At 33.7% G+C, this 24431-nt stretch overlaps 1 protein-coding gene across 2 annotated transcripts in view; it reads left to right on the top strand.

The window, feature by feature from the left end:
- LOC114339438 (bromodomain-containing protein 4-like) overlaps positions 1-24431 on the top strand; it is a 60722-nt gene that overhangs the window by 5732 nt on the left and 30559 nt on the right. Inside the window, exons 2-4 of one of the 2 annotated variants that reach the window (XM_028290101.2) lie at positions 5194-5328; positions 6224-6408; positions 9831-10598. In XM_028290101.2, coding sequence (XP_028145902.1) covers positions 5205-5328; positions 6224-6408; positions 9831-10598 — 1077 coding nt within the window. In that variant the 5' untranslated portion in view covers positions 5194-5204. The remainder of the gene's footprint in view (positions 1-5193; positions 5329-6223; positions 6409-9830; positions 10599-24431) is intronic. The other variant, XM_028290109.2, reaches the window with a different exon arrangement.

The following is a 24431-nucleotide window of genomic DNA, read 5'->3' as shown; positions in this document are numbered from 1 at the left end:
TCGTATTTAAAATATTCAGTTTACCTCCCCACCCCTCTCCGGTAGAAGTCTTGTTTGGTATCATTTGATAGATTTTTAAAAAATATTGAGTACGCATTTTTTAGTTTTTTGATCTGTCATTCATTTCGCGAAATATTCGCTTTTTTCTTGTGAAAGTTTGGGACTCGCCCATTTCCTTACGCTCATATCGTCAGATTTTTGAAATATACACTGTTTTGCATATACTTAACTTACCTTATCTTAATCTGACGATTTCGAGTTGCTCTAAGGAGTTTTTTCGGCCCCCCCTTAACGAACTCCTCTGCATTAAGAGCCAATATATGGTAGAGGTACATTTTCAGGGTACAAGGTTTCTCCCCATGTGATAATCGCATCGAGTAACTGCAAAAATCCCCGCTTGGGCTCTCCTACAATAACCACTTGTGACCTGAGGGTTCATCTTGGAGGGTTGTTCTGCAATGATGTTGCTAGATGTTCTGCTAAGCTTCTTCCTCTTAGTACCATGCCCTAATTTTAGGCGTGGGTAGCTTCCATGACAGTTTGCCGATATCGTTCTCGATCATGAGCGGCATTTATTAATTGATCTGCTGATAAGCATTGACGAAGGTTTCGAGTCAAGAATATTTCTTCCTACCAATTCCCCAATTCCTCTTTTCCTGCTAAGCTTAGCCTTCCTTAGCCTTCATATTTTTGTTACAAATGACACGTCTTAACACCAGATATTTGCTTGTAGTTGTCGTATACCTCATGGTTGTACTTTCTGTTCCAAATACGGTTTTCATAAATGCCTTCGAATATCGAATATTTTCTTTCAGAATTCTTCGTTCAAATATACGAGAGAGGTTTTTCGTCTGTCTTAGAGATGGTCCCTGTTATTGATCTGTATGTCGTCACTGGCAGTATAAGTGGTTTTGATATTAAAATAAAAATGTATACCATTTTTATTCAGTTGCAATGCGAAGGCAAAACAATCTTACTTTTCAATTAGAATACGGAGCGCAGTCCAGTCCTCTGAATCGCGATTTTCGGCTCTTATTGGAGCCTCATCGGAAAGAACGTAGGCACTGTTCTCCATACCCTAATTGACTAGCGTCGAGAGTTTTTCCCACCCATTGCAACCGAAGTGAAGGTATTAGGGGACTAGCGTCATCTGGCAATTGAAAGATGAATTAGTTTTCAATCCTAATAGCAAAATTAATAATATTGAAAATATTAAAAATATTACTAAAAGATTTTTAAATTGAAAACTTATTGGTACATTTCCCTGGTGACACCTCCAAAGCTTCTACAATTTGCAAGCCAAATGGATGCTGCCGTGAAGACAAAGGGAAGGAATTCTACACTATGCAATTCACATCCCCCGTCTGCAGCTCGGTAAAGTTCCAACGGAAAATGCACCTGGTTACTCTACGGAGTAATACGACTATAAAATAAAAATATATACCATTTTTATTCAGTTACAATGCGAAGGCAAAACAATCTTACTTTTCAATTAGAATACGGAGCGCAGTCCAGTCCTCTGAATCGCGATTTTCGGCTCTTATTGGAACCTCATCGGAAAGAACGTAGGCACTGTTCTCCATACCCTAATTGACTAGCGTCGAGAGTTTTTCTCACCCGTTGCAACCGAAGTGAAGGTATTAGGTGACTAGCGTCATCTGGCAATTGAAATTGTTTTTGATATTATTATTTTTGTTTTCCGGTCTAAGTTTCTACTTTCCATCTATCAACGTAGCCCAAAGTAGTAAAAGTTTGTCATAACTATTTTACGTTTGAGTTCTTCCGTTATGCCCTTGTTCGTCATGGATCCTAAGTGTGTGAATAATTAGCCAACAACTTCAAAGCTAGAATTATCGACAATGAATTGGGGCCTATGTTTCTGGTTAGGTTATTGGGTGTTAATGCCATTATTTGTAGGTTCATACTTATTTAGGCCTTTGAGGAAGTTTTGCATATGTATTACTTCCAGCTTGTCTGCTGTATGAGCAATAGAGATGTTCACTAATTTTTAAATATAGTTAAATTCAATAGATTACAAGGTATATAAAAACGTAACAATCATAAAACTGTTTAAAAATGTATATTTTTTAAGATAAATGAGTTCATAATTTTGATTTTCTTGGAGGCTAGAAAAACGGTACCCTGCAGCGAGGCTACGTTCTGTGACGTCAGCAGTCGTAACGTCTTTGATCGACGACTAGTTTTGTATACTTTTTACTCAGTGTATTTGAATGTGCGCAGTTTTTTACGTATTTAATTATTAAAAATAAAGCCAAATAAGTGGTGTTTTGTTCCTGGGCGTGTAAATATCTCAAAAAACAGTTCTGACAAGATTTTTATTACCGTTCCAGCCAATTTAAAACAGAAAAAGAAATGGTTTGTTGCAGCTAGAACTTAAAATAACTAACTTAAAGAACTAACTTAATAAAATAAACATTATAGAAGTTTTCCAGAGACTTTCGGCCCTTGGTAATAATGTAATTGTTCTTTCTGCATTTACATTATTCATACTTATTATTAGTTTTCTCAGGATTCGAAAAAAAATGAATGAATTTAAATAGCATTGGACCAAGATTTTGCACCTACCCGCTTAAAGAGTAAATGAAAAAGTTTCGGGACCTCAAATTTGTATTCCTTAAACTGGTATATTCCTAAAAACGGGATTCTAATAATACATACAGTAAAAGTAAACCTTGAAATAATTACATGTGGATGTAGGTATGACTTTATATTATATTAAAATCAATAATTTAGTGAAAAGATTGGTTGAAATGAAAATGTATAATACCCAAGCTCAAAAATATTTTTTATCTTGGAACAGTTGTCAACTCGAAATACGAAACAACCGAAATAAGATCTAGAGTTGAAAAGGACATAGCAACATTTAACAACATGCATGAGAAATATTTTCACCCATTGCGACATAATAGGTTTGTTCCAACACGACCCAGAACCGTCACGAAACGGTAACGCTCCTGCGTAATAAACAAAATCCGTTCCAACAAAAATATGATCGTCATCGGATCGTCCTTCCCACTGTTCCAACAAGAATTGTGATCTTTTGGTGACGGTTTCGTGATGATCATTTCAGTAATCGGGCAATAGGGTTTTTCATTGATTGTTCATTTGTTTCGAGCTTCTGTCATGTGTCACAGAATATTATCATATCTACAGCATACGTCTTTGGTTTTTATCATTGGATATACCCTTAGCATATAAAACAACAGAAGGAGTCTGTCATATATCAACAACACCTTAAATTTCTAGCGGAACTGGCCATCTTGAACTGTGGATGACTCATAAGTTTTTGTCAAGGAGGTAGAAGGTGTTTGTGTATTGGATCAGCTGTGTGCATAGGCGTACCATCTGGTAAAGCTCCTGTATATGCTATCAATTAACTGAAGTTATTAGTATAATAAAATGTTATTTAACTGACTTTTCAACAAAATATTATATTAATACGTATTTTCTCTTGATCTATAGCTGTTTCTTTAACATCAAAGATGTAATAAAATCGTTAAGAATTTATTTTCTTCCCTCTTTCAAAGGTACGTCACTGGAGATAGAAAGCAAATCTGACAGTTGATCGCCATTTGCAACCTCCTTCCTGGCTCGGAGTAATTTCGCATTGTACTCCTTCCTGGTTTATTTTATATTCTAAGGATATACCAACAACAATATACATATTGATAGATAAATCAGTTATGTCAGGTAACCGTTCCAACATCGGTTTCCAAATTACCGTCATGGGACGATAACTGGGCGATACAATTACGAACATGCGCACAACAAACGGTACAAGTAGTTTCGTGACGGTTTCTGGACCGTCCAAAAGTTCATGTTGGAACAAACCTTATATCTCTCCCACTAAAAATGCGGCTGCTAAAATGTTATTATTTCCGGTCTTGCTATATGGCGCAGAGGCCTGGACAATAATGGAAACATTAATGAAAAAGCTAGAGGCATTCGAGATGTGGGTGTACCAACGTATCCTCAAAATATCCTGGGCGACCCACACCAACGTACAGGTATTGCGTCGAATGGGAAAACAAAAAGAAATCTCTTTTACAATTAAGAAACGAAATCTTAAATATTTCGGTCATATTATGAGGCATGATAAATATCGTATACTCCAACTGATAACGCAAGGTAAAATAGAGAGCGAACGCGGACCCGGAAGAAAAGACACTCATGACTTAAAAACTTACGCCAATTATTTGGACAAAAATCGATCGAGTTATTCAGAAACGCCTCAAATGAAATTAAAATTGCCATGATGATAGCTAACGTCCACAACGGACAAGGCACATGAAGAAGAATAAAAATATTTTTAATACACCTAACCAAGGTAAAGTAATAACCAGCCAATGTATGTATACAATATGCATGCGTACAATGCATGCATACAACTTTCTCTATTTTTTTTGTGGAATATTAAGCATTTATTTTTTTAGCTTAAAGAAGACATGGAAAATTATATGGAATATACACTCAGTAAAGCTGTGGTAGATTTATTTTTTTACAAGATGCCAATAAATCATACACCATTGTTGACATCTACACTACAGTCGGTAGTTTATACGAATCGGCTTTCTGAAAACCTTCTTCCATTTTGTTTGTTTATTTTTGTAAAACCCAAAATATGTCCTTACAAACAGTCTATCCACTTTAAACTAAACAAATTCACTATAAAACTCCACTTTAACCCTGATAAAACAAGAAGAGAACAAAATAAAATGACCTGAAACGTCAAACAGGTAAACAGTAACACTATGAGAATGGCGCGCGCTTGGGGTATGCAACTAGTGACGTCAGGCCAATAGAGAAGCGTTCTTGAAATTTAAAATAATGCTAGATTTCTAATAAAGATTTTTTATAGAAAGGCTTTTTCAATTTTGTTGAAATTTTGGACAATTATTCCTAGGGTGTTTCTTAATCGTTTTACATGTTTGAAATGACTTTTTAATTTTTTGTGAACATCCCTATTAGGTCTTTACTATTTGCATAGTGTTGTCTATATGGCTTCACTTACCGCCCTTTTTTAGGACTATGTTGAAAAGGAAGCACAAAGGATTTTAAGAGATTTTCTTTTTAGAAAAAGATTTAGAATTTTATAGAAGGTGCTTAGAAAAAGAATTAGAATTTTATAGAAGGTTATTTCTTACATAAAGAGCTTGTATTTTAATGTTTTAGTCATTACCAAAATGAGCTGGCAACATAATACATCAAATGTAGATCAGAATAATTCATATCTTGTGTCCTCTTCTACTTCAGACAGTCCATCTCCAGATGTGTTAGTAATTGACGAAGATCGTGATCCAAATACAGGTATTATAATTTATACAATAGTATCAATACATAAAGTTCTTTAGCTTAATTCACTGCTGCGTTGTATTTAGAAAAAAAGTTGGTAAATAATATTTTTCAGAATTAAATAAAACCGCTTTTAGTTAATATCATTGATGTAGATTTTAATAAAATTGAAAAAGTTTACATATTTATTGTATAACGTACTCCCATCGTCGTGTAAATGGACTCTTCCAACTATTTACAGCGCCTTTCCAAGGCACCTCTGTACCTAATAGAAGTAGAGCCACGAAATATGCTATTTCGTAGTGCTACTTTCATTCCGCTCACCTCAGAATTTCACTTTAAAGAAAAAAGCAAGGTAAGTCTAAAAGCTTCGTTTAAATAAGAAAAATGTTTAAAATATTTTCTTCCTAAATAAATATTGCGTGGGTTTGACGATTGTCATCATCATTTTCATCTACCGTTATCGCTCACTGCTGAACATAGGTCTCGTCTAAGTTTCTTCATGTCTCCCTGTCTTAAGCTACCATCATCCCGTTTCCGGCAGCTCTCTTTATCGTCACTCTAGCGGGTTGGTGGTCGACCTCTGCTTCCTTTGTCCGCCCACGATCGCCATTCCAATAATCTTCTAGTCATCTAGTCCACCTGTCGTTCGGTGCCCTTGCCACATGACCTGCCCATCTTCATTTCTTTTTTGCTACATGTTATACCATTGACGATTGTATAGGCCTCAAAATCTTGTGGATATGAGCTGCCTATTCTGAAATCTTGTATTCAAGTTTCTGAGAGTAATCAATCCCTTTTTGTTGTCTTTTAGCAAAGTTCTTTTGAATTAGGCACATACATTGAGATCTCAAATATATTTTTAACAAATAAGTTTATATAAAACCAACGTTTGCTTTTTATCCCTTAGATCCTCTTCAAGAGCTTGAAACTTTCGTCCAAAGAAATCAAGGGAGACGATTGCTAGAGCAACCAACGTTTCAAATCAAGTATCCACAAGAGGCGATACAACGACGTAAATGTGAATTTCGTAATTCGAAAAGAACTCGTCGAAACAAGAATAATCCGCAAGGAGGAAAGGAAAATTTTAATATGGTAAATATATATATTTTTTTTCAAAATAAGTTATCAATCGAAGCAGCACAGAAAACGGCAATAAATATCGTTCCCATACCATCAGATTGACAACAGATGGAATACTTTTTTTGGTTACTACCTCCCGAGATTTTCAAAAATTATAAATCATACAGAATGCCGAGGAAATTAAGATGAGGGAATTTTAAATAATTCACGTCCCATCTGCTCAGCGTGGTAAAAGTTCCAGCAAGAAAGATTCCTTAGTACTCAACAAAAGAGTAAATAAATTAAAAATGTATAAACATTTTCAATTTCTTTGCAACACGAAAATGCAGCTATAATAATCTGGTTAAATCGGAGAGTGCAGGAGGAGTCTATATCGGTTTCGGAGGTTTTTTCCTCCTCATCAGTAGTCCCATATCCTCTATCTGATGAGGAGGAAAGAACCTCCGAAACCGGTATAGACTCTTCCTGCACTCTCCGATTTAACCAGAGTATTATGCAGCTGCTGCATTTTCGCGTTGCAAAGAAATTGAAAATGTTTATACATTTTTAATTCATTTACTCCTTTGTTGAGTACTAAGGAATCTTTCTTGTTGGAACTTTTACCACGCTGAGCAGATGGGACGTGAATTATTTAAAATTCCCTCTTATCTTAATTTCCTCGGCATCCTGTATAATTTATAATTTTTGAAAATCACGGGAGGTTGTAACCAAAGAAAGTATTCCACCTGTTGTCAATCTGATAGTATGGGAACGCTATTTATTGTCGTTTTCTGTGCTACTTCGATTGATAACTTATTTTGTTTTTCGGTAGATGGTTCTAGTTCCTCCGCGGCATTTCGTTCTTTGCAATTAGGAAAGGCCCAAAGCATTGTACCTGGGGAAATCGGAGAGAGGAGGATATGGGACTACTGATGACGAGGAAAAAACCTCCGAAACCGGTATAGACTCTTCCTGCACTCTCCGATTTAATCAGAGTATTATGCGGCTGCTGCATTTTCGCGTTGCAAAGAAATTGAAAATGTTTATACATTTTTAATTCAGTTACACTTTTGTTGAGTACTAAGGAATCTTTCTTGTTAGAACTTTTACCACGCTGAGCAGATGGGACGTGAAATATTTAAAATTCCCTCTCATCTTAATTTCCTTGGCATCATCGGCATACCTGGAATAAATTCATTTTCTCTAAAATGAATGACTTTGGAGAAAAATCCCGAAACGATCGATCCCGGTCGATTTTTGTTTTTAAATTTCAATTTTTTGGCATATATTTCATACTAGTGACGTCATCCATCTGAGCGTGATGACGTAATCAATGATTTTTTTAAAATAGGAATAGGGGTCGTATGGAAGCTCATTTGAAAGAGTGTTCAACTCTCTATTCAGTAATATAAAAATTAATATCATTATTTATACAGGGTGGCCAAAAAAATAATTTGTTAATTAAATTAATTGCCGCAAAAAGAAGAATGTATGTAATTTATTTAACTCAAAATACATTCTATTGCTGTCAGAAAATAGAAAAAAAAATTTTATTTGGCAAATAAACATTGCTTTTCGCTTAAATTAAACGTTCAAACTGCCAAGAGGTGGGTGGAAGTCTGTTTGGGATTTAATTTAAGCGAAAATAAATGTTCATTTGTGAAATAAACATTTTTTTTCTGTTTACTGACAGAGCAGTACAATGTATTTTGAGTTAAATAAATTACACACTGTTATGATCTGCTTTTTATTAATTTTATATTAATTATTATTTATCTGATTAATTATTTAATTGTCGCAAATCATACATAAAAATGAATAAAAAATCTCAGGGTGCCCTTTTATACTATTAAAAAAAAATCTAAATTATCTCACGTTATACTTATCTTCTCTCGTGGGTTCAGTATCTCTTAGTTGATCCTAATCGGGATAAAATAGGGAAAAGAAATAAAGCAAAATATTAAAATAAAAATACAGAATTGTCTTTTATTTGTCAAAATCAATACTCTAAAATCTATCAAATCTAAAACCTGTGGACACAGATGTCCGAATGAAATCTTTACCACTTAAATTTATTATAGTTAAAAAAAACAATTTATCGGTTTGTTCCCGATGACTTTGGTAAAACAAACTAAACAAAACAAATTTATGTATTCGCAAGATTAGCTATACTTCCTATTTACTTTTAGAAATATTGGAATTTTAATTCATATGCCTTTTACTCAAAATTTTAGTTTCCGAACATAAAAATATCTTTCACATAAGTTGATTGACCTTTTGCTTCACTCACTCTGATGTCTTCTCGTGACCCAAAAACAGCTCTCCCTCGTTGACTATGTTAAAGGCTACTCATCAAAACCCTCTCCGTTCTCCAGCTTCAAAACTATCAGCATACCAGCACCAATTCTCCAACAAGCCGGGCCTCTTTTGACACGTACTCGATTCAAACAAAACTCCAAAAATTCTTTGCTCTCCTTCTCACAATAATACAGAATCAAAGAGTTATTTCGTCTCAATTTGATCTGTCTTTCGTTTCACTTTTCAACACTATTCTCCACTATCAAACAAACCACTGGTATTTGCTAACTATCTATTCACGAAAATGTCGAACTGCTTCTCAGCGATGCCAAAAACATAATGACTTCTTTTTCAAACTCTCTCAATCATTCAAACCACTTTTCCCCTTCCAACTTGCCAAGAATCATAAACAATCTTTTCCATTCGACAAACAAACAGTCTTTTTCAAAATTATTCCGACCATCCTAATTGCTTTCGGGGAAACTCTACAACATTTACTCGTGTTGAACAAAGATATTAAAATTCCAAACTTTCTTTTTAAACCACTTTCCCAGAAAGTGATAATTACATCTACCTGTGGATTCTATAGTTCTCGTAATAAACAATCTATTTTCATTTTAAATCTAAATACATCGTCCTTTTCACTTTAATTATTCACAAAAGTCTTTAATGGTTCATCGGAAAGCTCATTAAAAAAAAAGCCACTTACATCCAAACTAAATTCTAATAAATATTTACAGCTCAATATACAGGGTGTATCAAATTTATGTGCCCGCGTTATTTAAAAAAATATTTAATTTAATTTTTATTTTGCCTTTGATAAAATTGAAAACACAATAATACATTCTTCTTTTTGCGGCAATTAATTTAATTCAAAAATTATTTTTTTGGTCACATTGTATAAATAATGATATTATTGTTTATATTACTGAATATAGAATTGAACACCCTTTCAAATGAGCTACCACACTACCCCTATTCCAATTAAAAAAAATCATCGATTACGACATCACGCTCAGATGGATGACGTCACTAGTATGAAATATATTCCAAAAAGTTGTAATTTGAAAATAAACATCGACCTGTTTTGTATTTTGTGTAATCGAATTTATTCCATAATTTAGCCCCTCTCTGTAGTTTATGTTTAACTTTTTTAGGCAAACGGAAATGGGTACTACAACCGTCTAAATGAATACAATCAAAGTAGAGAATATTATAATCAGAGTAGACAACCTCTTAGTGTGTCAGCATACAATCCAAGTAATTATTTTAGATCCAAAGCACAAGACGAAGAAATTCCTGAACCCAAAGGATGTTCGTACAAAGCAGATAAATATTTAGAGACGTTCGATCCAAAGAAAGCAACTGGAATGAAAAACCAAAGTCAAACTCAAGATTTTTATAATACCCCTGCAGGAAACAACTTGCAACCTACTCCAAGACAAGCATCACATACGTTTCTTTCAGCTAATAAAGACAGTTACTTTGACCCTGAGACTCGGGATAAGGAAATAAACAGTCAACAAGTAGTCATTGCACACCCCATAAATGCTTATAATGGTTCTGATAATAACTCGAATATTCCAAAACTGCCAGAAGTTCTGATACCAAAAGACGAACTAGATAAAAAAATAAGCAAAACAATAGATGAAATAGAATCTGAACATGAAATACTAAAGAAAAGTCTCGAAGAAAAAGAGGCTTCTATGATAAGGCATACTTTACTAACTCCATGTACTCCACTAAGTCCACTAAGTCAAGACTCAACACTTAATGGTACACATGATTCCACTAATTCCGGAAAAGACGAAATTTCAGCAGAAGATTCCCAAGAAGTTGAGATACCTCCGAAGCCTAAAGGTCGAAGGAGAAATTTCAAATCTAAGAACGAATTTGTGGAACAGGAAACGCCACCACGATTCATGGTAAATAAAATATGTATACCTATAATTTGTTATGCTAACCAAAATTTACTTTACTGAATATTGTTCTTAGGAGGCTGCATCAGCTGCACCATTTTTCGAAAGTTCTGCGAACCTTCAACAACCTTTCGAAAGTTCGGCAACAGTGCGTCGGCAGTACGTGATACTATCAAAGACGAAGGCACAATATTGTGATAATTATATACTCACAGGCGTCCTAAATGTTGCCAAATTAGTCATAGGGCAGTCAATGAGAGCAAGAACAGTTTATTACCTCCGAATTTTACCCTACTGCATGGACTTTAATGAAATTTGAGCAATAGCCTGAAAATATCTCCTTATTCAAAGTCTACCCTATGCCGATGTGTGCTTTTGTCTTGGAAACGGTTCCCACCCCTTCTCGGGGGTGGAAAATTTTTTGGTTAAACAACTACGGAATTTGCTAGAGAACCTAATTCTAAGCAAGAACTGTTCTATAATTGTTTTTCGAAAATCCAATACTTTTTGTTATTCGTGGTTGAAAATTAGCCCTTTTCAAACGATTTTTTGCGAATACTTTAAAAACAATGCATCTAACTAAAAAAATTATATAAAACATTTTTGTAGCTCATAAAAACACAAAGAGATTTGTTCCTTCTTCAATCTTGTAGTTATAACACAAAAAGAGATATGGTAGGTAAAAAGAGTTTGTTTTTTTGGTGCATGCTCAAATCAGTGTATTCAACTTGAAATAACAGAGAAACAGTCGATTTTAGGTGTATAATGCTACCAATACCTTTTATTGTGCTTGAAAAGTTTTTTCAAATAAGCAATATTAAATGTCGATTACATTCAAACTAAGCGAGATATGCTGCAAAAAATTGATAACTAACGAATTTTAAGAAAAAAATTGAGAAGTATATTTAACCCCTCATCCACAAGAATTTAAATGCATCGTTTTCCGTCTACAATACCTTTTAATACAGTGTTATTTTTATGTTCAAAAAGTTGAGCGGGTTTAAAATTAATGGATTTTGAAAAAAAAAATAAGATCAAATTATAGAGCGCATATTTAAATTTTCTTAAAAATCTTCTTTTTCTCCATGTAACTTAAAAATGATAACAGATACTCTTATAAAAAATAAAATCAAAATGTTTATCTAGAAGAAACCTACATTTCTGTATGGTATCTTTTTTGGCATCTCTTCTGTATTGGTTTTTTAAACTATGGTATAAAGCCAACTATTGGGATTTTCCCATTGATTTTTTATTAATGACAGTATGGTCAATTTGGCTCTTCAGTATTTGCGACTAGCAACATGACGAAACAACTTGAAACTCGATATATGGTTTATTCAACAGTGTCTCAAATTCAAAGTTTTTCCAATTTTTAGTATAGTCAGGACATCAAAAAATGTACCACCCAACATCAGGACTTCACTACAGATAAAACTTATGAAAAAAGAGATATGTTCACATTATAGTAAACTTAATTACATCAATTGTAAGCTTAAGGTAATGTATGATTCTTTGCTCGATATTATAGGATTCATTAACTTCAATAATTTTTTGACAGATGTGCATGACAAGGTAGATGCTTCTAACACAATTAAATTCAATAGAGTACATAACAAGCTTATTAATCTCATTAAAGACAAAACTGTATATGATCAAGCCTCTCAGGATAGAAATAACAATAAAAAGTTTTCAGATTTTCAATTCCACCCTAGAATAAAGAACCTTACCGATATCAGCTTTTCAACAGATGAAATTAAATTATTAAACTATGGTCTCAAATACTCCGTCCCTAAAGATTTATCTTTACACGATCTTGAGAGTCTATCTATTGAGACAGATGTAGTAATCCAAAACCTTTCATTATCTCTTTCACAAAGAACGTCAACTAGAAATTCCTGTTACCGTTACATAAATAAATATAAAAATAAGATTTCTTCATCTTCAAATTCTTCTTCTTCTCAGAACTCTTCTTTTATTGATAATCTATCATTTAAACAAGCTCAATCTCATCTCAAAATTCTTAAATCAATTAAACATAAAATTGCTAATCACAACCTAATTTTTTCTAAAGCTGATAAAGGTAATTGTTTGGTTATTCTAAACCGTGATACTTACAACAATAAAGTTTCATCTTTTCTAGATGACAACCACTTCATTATTTTACCAACTGATCCTTCCAAGAGATTCATAAGTAAATTGAAAGATAACATCAAAAAACACTCTGAATTTTTATCCAATTATGAGGCCCCTTACAACAAACTGCCTGGCAACCCTCTTATTCCGAGGTTGTACGGTTTACCCAAGATACATAAAGTTGGAATTCCTATACGTCCTGTCGTCAGTTTCATTAACACTCCAGTTTCTATTTTATCAAAATTCATACTCAACACCTTAAAAAATTTAATCAACTTCACACCCCGTTTTACTGTATCAAATTCATACCAATTAGTTGATAAACTTCAACTCATCAATCTCAATCCAGACATAACTATGCTTTCTTTTGATGTAAGCAACCTATTTACTTCAGTGCCCAAAATCGAAACTTTAAGTCTGGTAAAATCACTCTTAGTCAACAAGTCTTTTCAGCCCAATGTCATTTCACCGATACTAGATATCCTTGAATTATGTCTATCTCAAGATTTCTTTCAATTCAACAACAAATTCTATAAACAACCAGATGGTTTAGCAATGGGCAGTTGCTTATCCCCATTCCTAGCTGATGTCTTTATGGATCATTTAGAGTCCAATCACATTATGAAAAATCCAGAAATTTTACATTGGTTTCGTTACGTAGATGACTGTTTGGTCTTCATCGCTGGACATCATGACTCAGCTCAACAACTACTTCTTAAAATTAACTTAATTCACCCTAATATCAAATTTACCATGGAGCTAGAATCTTCTCAGGCCATTAATTTCCTTGATTTATCTATTACCAGACTTAACAACCAATTCAACTTTGGTATCTCTCGTAAACCCACCCAAACTGACCATGTAATTCATTTTTCTTCTAATCATCCTCTATCACACAAACTAGCAGCTTTCAGAAGCTTCATACACAGACTTTTCTCTATACCTATGTCAACAGATTCTTTCAACAAAGAACTCAACATTATAAAACAAATAGCTGTCAACAATGGTTACGATCCCTCTATAATAGATAAACTCATCCGTAAAAGAGAATCTAAATTGCTTCAAAATTCTGCTTTCCATCAGTCATCTTCCTCTTCTGCTATTTACAGGTCACTACCATATCATAACCCACATCTATCTGAAAAGATTAAACGTATTGTATCTAACTCTTCTGAGAATATACATATTTCTTTCAAAGTTGGAAATACCCTTGGCCACTTTTTGACAAATACTAAGGATACAATACACTATATGAATCGTAGTGGTGTTTATAGACTGACTTGTTCTGATTGTGATGCCTCTTACATCGGCAGGACTTACAGATCACTCTCAACCAGATCTGCTGAACATTCTAAAAGAGACACTACATGAGCCTTTTCCCATCATTTGAAAGTTAATAATCATCATCTTGACATCCCTGATGGTGTTAAATTAATACATAACATCCAAGACAGAAACAATCTACGCCTGGATTTGTACGAGGACCTTGAGATTTCCAGAGACATGAGGACCAGCCCCAATTGCGTTAATCGTCAAACAACTTTAAATCGTCCTTTCACTCCTATCCATCGACAACTATTCCCTTAATCCAACCCTAGTTTTCTCTCATTATTCCTCTCACCCCCTACCCCTATACTCCTATTCTCCATTTCCCCCTCCCCCTCTTTTTCCACTACCCCACTAGTTTATAACAGTCTTCTCTTTCCATACTAATCACCCATCAACACATATCTCAACTTGCATTTCTTTTCAACTTCATTGCTGCCTCCCCCACTATCCCATCCCTAACACAGTTTTGATTCTTCTATTTTCCTATCCTTCATATTTTTCTCCACTCCTAGTCATTTCTGGTTTGACCTTGTGTCTCTGTCTCTTTTTCAGGTCCTCTATATCTCATCTCACCATTTCTTTCATAATTTATTTAAATGCCTCTTATTATTATTAATCCTTAAATCGGTCTGGTTTATTGTCTCTTTGGAATGTTCTTCACACTCACTTATCCTGTTGCCTGTTATGTTACTTACTCATTTTCTCTCATCTCCGCTTACAATAATAAAAAACACCATACATCCAATCACTCTGGTCTTTCATATATATCACTTTCCTTACTTAGTAACATTCTGTCACTTCTTTCTTTTTAGATTCTTAGACTTTACTTAACAATAGGATACTGCACACCTATATCCATTACGACCCATTCAGTCAAACTTCTTTCAGATTATAACATTTAAGTTTTATTGCATTCACTATTCTTCTTTTTTCATCTATCTTTTCATTTCCATTCATATCAGGCAACTTCCAATATCCATTTATCCCAATTTAAAATAAAATTTTTTTCACATTTTTCATTTGTTTGATTTCAGTTACAATCACATACGTTCATAAAGTTTGTGTACTTAAATATATTTCATTTAGTTCAGTCTGTTCACTCCACTATCACCAATAGAAATCAATCTCATACTTTTCTATTTCATATACTCATTCAATTTAGATTCTTCTTTACATACTGACACCAACCCACAATTTGACCTATATTGGTAGCTCTCATTCTAATTATTTTATTCACTATTCCACGTTGGTAGACTATCAAGATACATTACTTCCAATTCATTCAGTCCTTTCAAAACTACATAAAGATGAATTAGACTTTATGTCACATAGTTTAATTTTATTATATTATTACATACTCTCATTCATTTCACAATACTATATACAATCATATCCTTCACACATATATCTACCTCACTAACAGTAATCTTTAGTTATTTAATTTTGTTAACAACTATTTTCCAACTTTTAACAGACATAATTATTCATTACAATAGTATAATAATAAATTTAACACAATAAATAGCCACCTTTTGTATATGTTACAGTTCAAGTTGATTCTCAGTTTGACTCCAACTAGTTGGAGTCAACTCCAACTGAAACGAGCAGTAAAAGTTGATTTTAAAAATTTAAATCAACTTTTACTAGTTGGAGTTGACTCTTCCTGGATCGATTCAGTAAATGTTGATTATACGAGAATCTCAAGTGCATTTTTGATGAGTGTGTGTTTCTTTGTTTTGGCCGTTTCAACTACTTATTAGTATAGTCTGTAACGTCGCCCCCGTTAGGTAAATTATTCTGATTCGATTTTTTGCACAAACTTACTCAAAGAAATACATCCGTATAACAATCCTTATAACAAATACACAGGGTGTCACGCGGTACCGCGGTCGAAAAATTGTTTAACCAATTTTTGTTAACCAAATTCACAAAAATAATTTTTATCTACTCTATCTCATATTATGTAAAAATGTAAAGGTTTTATTGTGTGAAAATTGTAAATATAGATAGCAGTACATGAAGAGTTTAAAGTGTGTCTGAAGTAACAATGTATTTTAAATGGGTTTTACTTTTTGGCACTGTTTTTTAGCACACTTTCATATAATTAAATATCCTTAACTTTCGCCTTCGGGAGGAAATCAGACACGCCCTTACAACGGCAACTGAAATGCTCACAAAACAGCGACCACGGAAGCAAAGATGGATGACAGAGGAAATATTGGATTTAATGGATGAAAGAAGAAAATGCAAACAGCACAAAGCAATGTACAAACCATTAAATAGAACCATTAAACAAAAAATATAAATTGCAAAAGAAAAATAGATAACAGAACAATGTGACGAAATCGAAAACTTATATAAAAAACATGATGACTTCCATCTGTATAAGAAACTCAAGGAATTCACAGGCACTACATATTCACAAGGACCAAATAATCTAATCAACGCAGAAGGCAAACTGATTTCAAGCCCTGAAGAACAAATAAACATGTGGGAAGACTATATAAAGGAACTCTTCTATGACATCAGATAACCTCCTACATTAAATACCGAAAACGACGAAGGTCTTCCAATACTAAAGTCCGAACTGGAATATGCTCTACGTCAACTAAAAAACACCAAATCTGTAGGAAAAGATTATTAAAGTTAATCAACGAGGAAAACTTAGACCTTCTTCCTGGACTATTTAATAATGTTTACAATACAGGGATTATCCCTAAAATATGGCTTGAATCAGTCTTCATACCACTGCCTAAAAAGAAGAACGCCAAATTATGCCAGGACTTCCGCCTTATAAGTCTATTTAATAACATTCTGAAGCTTTTCTTGCGTATCATACAGAACAGAATATATTATAAAAAATGTGATGAGGTCACCGGTCAAGAACAATTTGGCTTCAGAAAAGGTATGGGGACACAAGAAGCAATATTCTGTCTTCAAACTCTGGCACAAAGATACAAAGATCAGCAAGCAGACCTTTTTATGTTTCATAGATTTTGAGAAAGCGTTCGATAGGGGAAGCACAAGACCTTGATAGAAAGATTGAATGACATCGAAGTCGACAAAAGAAATTCTAAAATTATAGAGGCTATTTATTGGAATCAGACAGCAATCATAAAGACCAATGGTAATACGTCAAGGCCAATTGAAATACAACGAGATGTTAGACAGGGTTGTGTGCTATCACCCATACTTTTAACGTCTACTCTGAGGTAATATTTGCGAACTCTTTGTCGCACCCTTCAGAAGGAATCAGGATAAACGGTCAGAGAGTAAATAACATCCTCTATGCAGATGACACAGTATTAATGACTGATTCGGACCATAGTCTGCAGATACTGTTGGATAGAGTTACTGAGAGTTATGAAAAAATGGGGATGAAGATCAATACTGCGAAAACCAAAGTTATAAGAATATCAAGGATCAAAAATTTACCTCTTCCAATAAATATGTGAAACACCAACAGCTTGAAGACTTAAGCCAGTACAAATATCTTGGTTGCTGGTTCAACAACCAACTTGATTAAAAACAAGAAGTCAAGAGCGAGAATAGAGGTAGCCCGGCAGGGGTTTATCAAAATGAAAAGCTTATTTTGTAACAGTAGCATTAATATCAGCCTTAGATGTCATTTTCTGCATTGCTATGTGTGGTCAATATTTTTGTATGGAACGGAGGCCTGGACACAACACAACACTGATGAACAAGTTGGACGCCTTTGAACTCTGGCTTTATAGAAGAGACTTGAAAATACCTTGGACAACCCACACCACCAACGAATATGTTCTGAGGAGAATAGGTACAGATAGGGAACTGCTAAAAATCATTAAAGTCAGAAAAGTTAGCTACCTGGGACACATAATGAGAAACGAAAAGTACCGCCTCACGCACTGATCATCCAGGGTAAGAGTGAAGGAAAACGGGGTCCCGGTAGGCGCCAGATTTCATGGTTTAGAAATATCAGGAACTGGACCGGCCTTGATTCAACATCTTTGTTTAGAGCCGCATTGGACAGAGACAGATTTGCCAGTGTAGTCGCTAACCTCCACTAAAGGAGAAAGCACCACAAAAAGAAGAACTTTCGACTTGTCATGGTGATGACATGTGAGCTATAAATTACAAAAAAAGTTTTGACAGTTTTGTGGTTTGACAGAAGTTTGAATTTTTAAATGTCAAAATGGTGCAATGGTGCATCTCACTCGCACTCACATTGATAGCTGCGTCAATACGCTCCTAGCGCTCATTGTTAATAATTAAAAATAGCCGCTTAGTAATAAAATAATAACAAAAATTTCTTCAGTATCTTGTAGGGGGGTCGTTAAAATTTTATTTGGTGACTTTCGGACTTTCATAATAATAATTTTTAACTGAGTTATTAAGCCTTGAAAATGGTCATTTCCGTATTTTGCAAATAACCCAAATGATGTAAAGAAAATTGTCCTAAATAAATTTCTTTTTTGAGTTTGTTTAAAAAAATTGTTTAAACAATTTTTCGACCACAGTACCATCTGACACCCTGTGGATTCATTATTTGGTCGAAGAAGACCTCTTTTTTAGTAAGTTTGTGCAAAAAAAATAACTGGAATAATTTACCTAACGGGGGCGACGATACAGCCTAGACTAATTTGAACATATTCAGTAACATTTATTTTCTAGAATCGGCTGTTTGTGTGAATCAGAATCAACTTTTACTAAATGGCATTGGGAAGAGTATACTTTTCCTAGTTGGAGTCTACTTTTACTAGTAAATGTTGAATATAAATCTTCATTTTATATTTATAATCAACTTTTACTGAAACCAGCCGTTAGAGTCGACTCCAACTAGTTGGAGTCAACTCCAACTGGATAATCAACTTAAACTGTAACATATGTTTACTGTTTTCTCGCAATATTCTACCGTTTACCTTCAACCTGTTGTCTGCTTGCCTTGTTAGGCAACCAACATTTCATCACATAAAAACACTCTTAAATTCTGGTTTTCTCGGCTTGTTTAGCTTTGTTTTTCCACGCAAGTCTAATTATCTTATTATGTAGTGTATTTCCTTGTTTCAACAAACTTAACTTTCATCTCGTCATTTCACATCCGATGACGTCACAACTTAAACCACGTAATATATTTGCATTAAATTTAATGAATCTATAAGTTATTCTGGAATAGAGAGTTGCTAATTTAAACTTTACAGTAGATTTTATTATTCAAATAATTTAAATTATTTTTGCAGACAAACCTTCGCATTTTATTAAAAAATCCAAAATCAAATGAAACTTTAACCAAAAATTGGCTTTATCTTGTCATGTCATGTCACCCTTGTCAAATTGTATATCCACTTCATAATTTCTCAGTTGGTCTGTGCCCATTGAATTGGCAAGTACCTAGTATCTTCGAGCAGGGAACCATGGCACCCTTTTAGCATGTGTTCCACTTTATCCATTAACATCGACTTGTAGTCATAACATTTTAACATATTACATTATGTAAACCATATATGATGATGTTAACACTATTTACGGTGTGCTAGTTTCAAAATACTCGGCAGGATGTAAGTATTCCCACACTTTTTTCATTTTAACAGTCACATTTTTAACCTTTTGCTTTAATCTAACGTGGAAATACTTCATTCTAGGCACTGAAGATGTTCTGTTTAGAACGAAAACGTTCTGCAATCGATGACATTTTATAGTTTTTAAATAAACGATTTTATACCAGAATACATCTCGAAGTTTTTACTTCTGTATTGGTTTTTTAAACTATGGTATACAGCCAACTATTGGGATTTTCCCATTGATTTTTTTTTTTTTTAATTAATTTTTCTTTAAACTCCAATTTTTTATAAAATTAGCCTTTTTAAATAGGTCAAACTTCTTACGTGTATTGATAATACAAATATAAAATGAACTACAAAAAAGTAAAGACGAATTTTTAATTAGGAGTTTAGTTAGGAGGTTGTTTTCACTAATTTTTTCATAGAGAAAAGCAGGTACCGATATTTTTTGATCATAAGTTGCTTAATTTTCAGGCTAGAAACTTTTAATTATTATTTTTTATAAGGTCAAACTGTATACTTGAAAAAATATTATTTAAGTTTTCCTAGAAAAACGCATAGTTTTTCCGTTATTTTACTTTGAATATTTCAAATTATGCATTTGACGAAAAAAGCTAACATTTAACATGCCGTATCTCGGTTTGTATTGGTCTTAAAGATATTCCAGAAAAATAATTTGATTTGTGTTACTAAAAGATACAATTTTGATATCCACAGTTTTTTTGATTAAATGCATATTTTTCGAGGTATTCTCAAAAATCCTCTAAAAAAGTCGATTTTTTCATCGAAAAACTGTTACTTTCAAGCGCGAATAACTCGAAAAATATTTGTTTTACGAAGAAAATGTAAAAAAACATTTTTTCTTAGAATGACTTTTTACATCGATTTCTATGGTTAAAAAGTAATAAAAAATTCCCGCCCCCGAGATGGGGTGGCAACCACCCCCAAGGTTTTAGCGTACAGCGGCATGATATAGAAAATGATCCTTGGACTATTCCCTACCTTCTGTAAAAATTTCAAGTAAATCGATGTTGGACGAAAAAATTGCGAGCCAAAACTGCAAATTGCAAACTAATTGAGTTTTCGAAAAAAATTATAGAACAGTTTTTGCTTAGTATTAGGTTCTCTAGCAACTTCCGTAGTTATTTAAGCAAAAAAGTTTTCCATCCCCGAGAAGGGGTGGGATTTCCCCCAAACGAAAGCACACATCGGCATAGGGTAGACTTTGTTTCTTGGGCAATTCCTTACCGGCTGTGAAAATATCACGTAAATCGATATAGTAGGATAGAATTCGGAGCCACATACCTTCATTGACTGCCCTATCAATTAAGTTCAATTTCTTGTTATAGATAATCGATTTTAGTTACAATGTGCCGCAAAATCTGTCACGGGATGAAAAAGTTTATTTGAAGAGTGTATTTTTTTGTTCTTCTTAATAGCGGTACAGACTCGGTGGCGGTTTTTGTAATATTTTATTCCCTAATTGCATTTCTCCACACAATTCTATCTTGGGTCATATCAATGTTAATCCCCTTTACCAACTTCTCCTGCCTTATCGTCTCACCCAGGTCTTCTTTGGTCTTCCCCTCCTACTCCTTCCAGGAATCTGCACTTCGCCTATTCTTCATATTGGGTGACTAACGTCTCGACGTTGAACATGACCAAACCATCTTAACCTATGCTCTCTCATTTCGGCATCAATTGGTGCCACACCTAGACTTCCCCTAATATATTCATTTCTAATTTTATCCTTTTATGTCATTCCACTCATCCATCTAAGCATCCTCATTTCCGCCACATGCACTCGTTGTTCCTCTTTCTTTTTCACTGCCCAACATTCAGTTCCGGACATCATAGCCGGTCTTATGGCTGTTTTATAGAATTTACCCTTCAGCTTCATTGGAATTTTTCCGTCACACTACACACCACTCGCTTTCTTCCACTTCATCCATCCAGCCCTAATTCTACTGCATGCATCTCCATCTACTTCTCCATTACTCTGTAATACCGATCCTAGGTACTTAAAACTATTGCTTTTCACAATCATTTCACCATTAGGCCAGGGTAATAAGACAAAAATATACCCTGTTCGTGACACTCGAGCAGCCAGGGTACTGAAGCGTTTCTTCGACAGGTAATACCTATAAGAGCAAATTTTAACTATTTCCTGCGTAGGATCTGGCGGTCATTTTTATTTATAAACAATTAACTGCCAAAAAATGGCATTTTCCCTTTTTTATCAAATCACTGGAAAACAGTGGAACTTATGATTTTTTTAGGTCCAATATCTTTGAGATTATGGAAAAAGCTTTAAAATGACATATTACAACGATTGATGTACTCATTTGTTGTTAATATAATTGCGAAAAAAGGTCGGAATTGCAAAAAAAATTATTTCGCAATAACTGCTGTAAAAATTAGTGTACAGATTTGAAATTTTTGTCAAATGGGGGTTCTTTGGTGCTTAATATGTGATAAAAATTTCAAAGCGATTCATTCAATTGTTTCAATTTTATTCAAATTGTTTATCCCAGAGAGCATTTTTTTTGCAATAACATAAGTCAGAAAAAAATGACGTTAAAACCATTTCACAGGTGTCAAATGAAAGAGCATGAGCTATATTTTCAACTTGGTTTAAAGAAAGCAAATAACAAATGCATTTATTAGTAATAAATAATTATGCAAAAGTATCCTAAATCTTTCCTTATAAAGTTTTTGAATAACTTTTACCAAAAAAATTAAATTTTTTACCCTGTTTTAAGTGCACAACTATCAAGTAATGTTATTTATATCATAATTGATAAAAAATTGTAATAAATATATATAATTTCTTATATAACAAAATAAAAAGTTTATAAGGAAAGATTTACGATACTCTTGCATAATTATTTATTACTAATAAATGCATTTCTTATTCGCTTTTTTTAAACCAAGTTGAAAATATAGGTAGCTCATGCTCTTTCATTTGACATCTGTGGAATGGTTCTAACGTCATTTTTTTCTGACTTATGTTATTGCAAAAAAAATGCTCTATGCGATAAACAATTTGAATAAAATTTAAACAATTAAATAAATCGCTTTGAAATTTTTATCACATATTAAGCACCAAAGAACCCTTACATGACAAAAATTTCAAAGCTGTACACTAATTTTTACAATAGATATTGCGAAATTAATTTTTTTTTCAATTCCGACCTTTTTTCGCAATTATATTAACAATAAATGAGCATATCAAACTTTGTAATACGTAATCTCAAAGATATTTGTACTAAAAAACCATAAGTGTCACTGTTTTCCATTGATTTGAAAAAAAAAGGGAAAATGCCATTTTTTGACACTTAATTGTTTATAAATAAAAATGGCCGCCAGATCCTACGCAGGAAATAGTTACAATTTACTCTTATAGGTATTACCTGTCGAAAAAACGCTTCAGTACCCTGGCTGCTCGAGTGTCATGGAAAAAACCTTATTACCATGGACTACATCCAAAGATATCATTCTAGGATATATAACTTTATATTACGTATATGTGTGCCAAATATCCCGTCAAAATATTCAAAATTAAAGCTGCAATCTTGGATCGCGTTTTCCGTCTTGATGACGCGCTGATCTAGCCTCTTAAGCTATTTCCTTATGGCACCTTGTGCAATTTACTATCCCAATTGGGAAATCAGCCACATTTTAAAATTGACATTAAAAGTTGACTTTTCGACTTCTTCGGAAATCATTATCCTACTGTTATTTCGATTTCCAAAGTGGAAGTCGAAACGTCAAATAAATTTAATTTTAAATACGAGGAAAACAACGAAAGGCCCCAGATACAAAGTTTACTACTTTTTAAACAATTAGAATAATTGAAATCAAAAATATAATAAACAATATTTTAAATCTAAGACTTTCAAGGAAAGTCCGTCAAGGTGGTCAAGGAAAAGGACCGAAAGACAGTTTATAATACTCAATCCTGAGTAAAGATGAAAAAGAGATAACGGTAGTTTTGTTTTAATTTGATTCAGAGTTGGACCACCATCTCCAGATAGCTATTTCTGCATCCCATGCGTCCTCGGTGGAGCTATGCAGTCACAACCCTGAATCAAACATCAACAACCCTGCCTATTTAAGGCGAATCATCGCGGTGCAATGATTCCACCTTTTGAGACGCAATCTAGCGACATCTCTCGCAATACGAGGAAAACAACGAAAAGCCCCAGATACAAAGTTTACTACTTTTTAAACAATTAGAATAATTGAAATCAAAAATATAATAAACAATATTTTAAATCTAAGACTTTTCGCTAATAAACTGCTTTCTGGCTGCATCCTGTATCTCAGGTTTTTAAAAAATATAAGCACAGAGACGACGAAAATAGGAGAAGGTAAATAGAGGACACTTTGGCCACGCATTTACCTTCCCTTCGTCAAGGAAACGGACCGAAAGACAGTTTATAATGCTCAATTCTGAGTAAAAATGAAAAAGAGATAACGGCAATTTTGTTTTAATTTGATTCAGAGTTGGACTACCATCTCCAGATAGCTATTTCTGCATCCCATGCGTCCTCGGTGGAACTATGCAGTCACAATCCTGAATCAAACATCAACAACCCTGCCTATTTAAGGCGAACCATCGCGGTGCAATGGTTCCACCTTTTGAGGCGCAATCTAGCGACATTTCTCGCAATACGAGGAAAACAACGAAAAGCCCCAGATACAAAATTTACTACTTTTTAAACAATTAGAATAATTGAAATCAAAAATATAATAAACACTATTTTAAATCTTATTTTAAATCTTATTTTCTATTTATTATAAACTGTCTTTCGGTCCTTTTCCTTGACGAAGG

The sequence above is a fragment of the Diabrotica virgifera genome, chromosome 2, assembly GCF_917563875.1.
Source record: "Diabrotica virgifera virgifera chromosome 2, PGI_DIABVI_V3a".
In the NCBI taxonomy this organism is placed as follows: Eukaryota; Metazoa; Arthropoda; class Insecta; order Coleoptera; family Chrysomelidae; genus Diabrotica; species Diabrotica virgifera.
The sequence above is the reverse complement of the archived record's forward strand: the minus strand, read 5'-3'. Positions and strand labels throughout refer to the sequence as shown.